The following is a 4,471-nucleotide window of genomic DNA, read 5'->3' as shown; positions in this document are numbered from 1 at the left end:
ATTTAAAATATGTTATAAATTTTATTTTGAAAATTAAAAAACATTATATATATATATGTATATTATATTATAAGATACATAATACTACGTACAAATGTTAATATTGTCAGTATTAATTTATCTGCATTATTTGATATTTGGATAAATATATGTATCTACTAGCTACATAAAAGATCAATCAATAAAATAATAACGGGATGAGCTAAAATAATCGCATGATTTGAATAAGTAATTATCTTTATTGCAGTCAAAACGCGGCCGGTAATGTCATCAATTTTCTATTTTCTTTCTGAATTTATTTTATACAATAAATTATTGTAAAGAGTTAGTTCTTTACAAAAAGTAAAAAGTATAGAACATTTTTTTTATATACAAAATATAATTTCTCAATTTAGTTTCTCAAATGTTTTTCAAGAAAAAATGTCTACAATTAAAAGATTTATATGTAAATGAAAGCGATATGTAAGAATTATTTAAATATATATTAATTTCTATCGATGAGTTTTATCGAAGATAGTATTTCTTTTGTAATGTATAACCTTAAGAAGATATTTGCATGACTCTACGCACGTTATATGTTTACTACTAGGTATATCGACAATGCTATCAGTTTTGGATGGTTTCTCGAAGTGACAAGACCGTGATTCCGTATACATGCTCTTAATACTAAAAACTTGTGGCTGGTTCAACAAATACGATAAATCATAAAATAAATATTCAACAAGGTACTTATATATTTCTATCTGAGCGTATGCATATAAAAATGTGTAGAAATAGTATACAGCGCTTTAATTTTCTAAAAGACCTTTTTTCTCAGTTTTTCTCAGTTTTATATAGACATTAATATGCTTCTTTTATTGCAAATACTATTTTTATTTGTTGTATATATTGCAACTAACAAAGACATTTCGACGTGTATTGTTATAGCATTTTTTGACCAATTTGTCATATAAAATAATAAATAAGTTTTAAATCTACCAATAAGCCAAATATAAAATAATAAACAAGTTTTAAATCCAAGCCAAGTTCTAACGTTATAAAGTTATTGTGTGCAATTTTACAGTTGGGCTATAAAATTATCTCAAAAATATTTCAAATTATCTATTTTGTGTGTGTGTATTTTAAAACATTTTCTTGCAATAAATGCTTAATGTTAATGTTCTCTATCATAACATAATAAGTAGGATATGTTAAGTTGGATATAAAATGAGCAAATAAAGAACGAAAAATGGGTCAATATTTTGTTTTAAAATATGAGTATAAAGTTAAAAAATAAGTATAACATGACAAATGTTAACAAAATTTCTCTTAGCATCTTTTTCATATTTGATCCGATTTGCTATATTAACAAAATTTGAAATAAATTTAATTTTGGCTGTCCGTTTATTGTTCGTTTATTTTTAAAATATCTTTTACTTAAGGTTACAAGGAACGAATAGATTTTCAAAATAACGTGCTAATAAACATACAAAATATCACGGATGAAATATAGTTGTTGTTCGAAAATACTTCATCTCTTATATATTTTGATATGTTAATATTTCTAAATTTTACATAAATTTTTATGAAGAAGATTAAGATTACTTAAACTTATTTTATATGTACAACACTACAATACGCAAGACACAAAGATATATAATAACACTAAAGAAAATCTTAAAAAAAAGATAACTGACTTGAAAGAAATACAAATTATATATTATATTCGCATCATTTAAAATTAAGTAAAGTAAGTTGTACTATGCAGAGGAGACATATGTCTTTACTTTTCAGATTTAAGAACATAATTCAAGTATTTCGTTTGAATGAGTTTTATTTATTCTTAATTTCGCTCTTTATATGTGATCTTTTAATTTATTAATAAATTATATTAATTTTCACTCATTTCTGAATTAATCGTATTTTCTTATTAAAGTTAGGATATATATTCTCTTGCATGTTTCTTTATTAAAAGTCGACCGATTCGCATTATCTTTATATTTATCTTGTTTTTAATCAAAAAACGTTTTTGTAGATATCAAAAAAAAGCTTATTAGAGCATGACAATCTTAAAATTATTATTAATTAGTATATTATACATTGCCGCAATGGCAATAGCGAATCCTACCGACGAAAGATGGGAAGTCATACAGCGTAATGCATTTAATTACAATTCGTCAGACTACATACTACCGTTGCATTATGAGATGCAATTAAAATTATTCGATTACTCGATTCGATACTCCGATTATCTCAACGGCAAATGCATAATTATAATTTATATTATTTTTGCAACACAACACATAAGTTTTCATGCACCATCTTTGATGAATATAATAAATTCGAAGTTAAAGCAAATTAACAATGAGAGTGAGATTATTTATAGCATAAAATCTATACATAATGAAGATAATATTAGAGTTTTCAATTTCGATAATATGCTGTTACCTGGAATTTATACTCTGTATATAAAATATAACATTCGAATTAATGAAGACTTTTTCGAATGTATGTATACGGATGAAGGAGGATATAAAGAGTAAGTAGAAATATTAATTAAAACTAAATTGTACATTTGTACATTCTATGCTTTCAACCCTTTAAAACTAAATATCTAACGCATATCGTTAAAATGCAGCAGGTGGTTAATTGCAACAGGTTTCCAACCAAAAAAAGGACAAATATTTCCGTCTTGGGACAAGCCAAAATTAAAACTCTCTTTTAATATTTCCATTATGCATCATCAAAAATACATAGCTCTATCGAATATGCCAATAAGAGTAACTAAATTTGCGCCTAATGATATGATGTGGACATATTTTCACCAAACCTCTTTGATATCCATGGATAGTATAGTATTTGTTGTATCCAATCTTCAACGGAACTTAAACTCTGTTGAGACCGTCAACGTGTGGTGCAGACCACAATTAGTATCACACATAATACACGCGCAATCCTTTGCTGAAAATATCACTATGTACTTAGAAAATTTCTGGAATAATTCGAGGAGAATCCTGGAGTGGACACTTCTTTCTGCTAAAAGGAAAGTGGATCATATTGCAATCCCGGACTCTAGTTATGAAGTCAAGCAAACTTTGGGATTTGTTTTTTATAAGTAATTTTTATAAATAATATATAATTATAATATATAATATATAATTAAAGACAGATATACTATAATGTATTCAAGTAAAAATTATATTAGTATCTTTTTATACATTAGTGATATTATGCATAATGATTTTTAGAGAATCAGATATCATCTATAATGAAGAATTAGATCCTGTCACGCGAAAAATGATAATTGCGCGTTTAATAGCACGCGAAATGGCACAAAAATATATCGGCAATCTGTTGAGTCCAACTTATTGGTTTCATCTATGGTTAAACGAAGGTTTTATCATGTTTCTTCAAACATATATTATCGAGAAGGTTGTTTTATTTCTAACACTATTTGAATATGTAGTCAAAACAATTAAGAATATAGCAATATAAACAATTCTTAAATATTTGTGTAAATATTGTGTTTTTATCTTTTTAATATCAATAGATATAGTCCGTCTTTTAAATTTTTATAAATCCATAATAAACTACAATAATATAAATGATATTTACATCAGACATATTTTTAACAAGTAATTTTAATAACATTTAATTTTAAATAATCACATTAAACATAGAGAACTTTATTATAGAAATATACTTTTTTTTATATATTATGCAAAATAGTATAAACTATTTTTAACAGCAGAAAATAATAATTCCAGTTTGTATATGTACCAAAAACTTTTCGGTTTTCTATTTGATTATATTGAATTGTTTTTAGACTATGCCAAAATTCCGGATGATGGATTTGTTCGTAGTTCAGGTTCAACATGAATTACTCAATCTAAACTCGTATCTCGTTATAAATTCTGTTATGGAATATAACAACTATCCTGAAAATTATTTATTCTTTTCTCTTTCCCATATTAAAGGTGTGTATATAATCTTGTATAATAAATAATTGAATAAGTTATGAATCTCCTTGAATGTAAATATCATAAAAAATTAAAAAAGTCAATTATAAACAAATTAATTTGTTTTATTAATTTAATTACATTATTATTACTTTCAAAATATATTATTATAATTCTTGCAATAATTAAGAGTAACAAAAAGAATATTTAAAACTTAAAACTAAATTTTTTGTGCAATTAAATAATGTGTACTTTTTATAGCAATAACTATAACATGTTTATTTACTACTACACAAGAATCATGAAAAAACATAAAATCTGCAGATTTTTTATAGTGACCTAATTTATTACTTTTACATATATTTAATTTTTTGGTACTTATATTTGCTTTAATTATGTTCTTTGTTTGTTTTTCATTAAAATGTATTTTACACTTTTAGTTTTTGTTATCTAGATTTAACTACACAAATTGAATTTGTTATTTGGTTTTACAAATAATAAATATATATTTTTATTATATATAATTAATATAT

The 4,471-nt window shown here is 24.2% G+C and overlaps 1 protein-coding gene across 1 annotated transcript in view; it reads left to right on the top strand.

Moving 5' to 3' along the window:
• The first annotated feature begins 405 nt into the window (after positions 1-405).
• The window catches only part of LOC115242576 (aminopeptidase N-like), a 9,543-nt gene continuing 5,477 nt past the window's right edge, over positions 406-4,471 (top strand). Inside the window, exons 1-5 of the mRNA XM_029818969.1 lie at positions 406-725; positions 2,015-2,518; positions 2,618-3,094; positions 3,228-3,411; positions 3,806-3,956. Coding sequence (XP_029674829.1) covers positions 2,040-2,518; positions 2,618-3,094; positions 3,228-3,411; positions 3,806-3,956 — 1,291 coding nt within the window. The 5' untranslated portion in view covers positions 406-725; positions 2,015-2,039. The remainder of the gene's footprint in view (positions 726-2,014; positions 2,519-2,617; positions 3,095-3,227; positions 3,412-3,805; positions 3,957-4,471) is intronic.

This window comes from Formica exsecta, unplaced genomic scaffold (genome assembly GCF_003651465.1).
Source record: "Formica exsecta isolate Colony F162 unplaced genomic scaffold, ASM365146v1 scaffold613, whole genome shotgun sequence".
Lineage (NCBI taxonomy): Eukaryota > Metazoa > Arthropoda > Insecta > Hymenoptera > Formicidae > Formica > Formica exsecta.
Note: the sequence above shows the minus strand (reverse complement) of the source record. Positions and strands in the feature narration are given on the sequence as shown.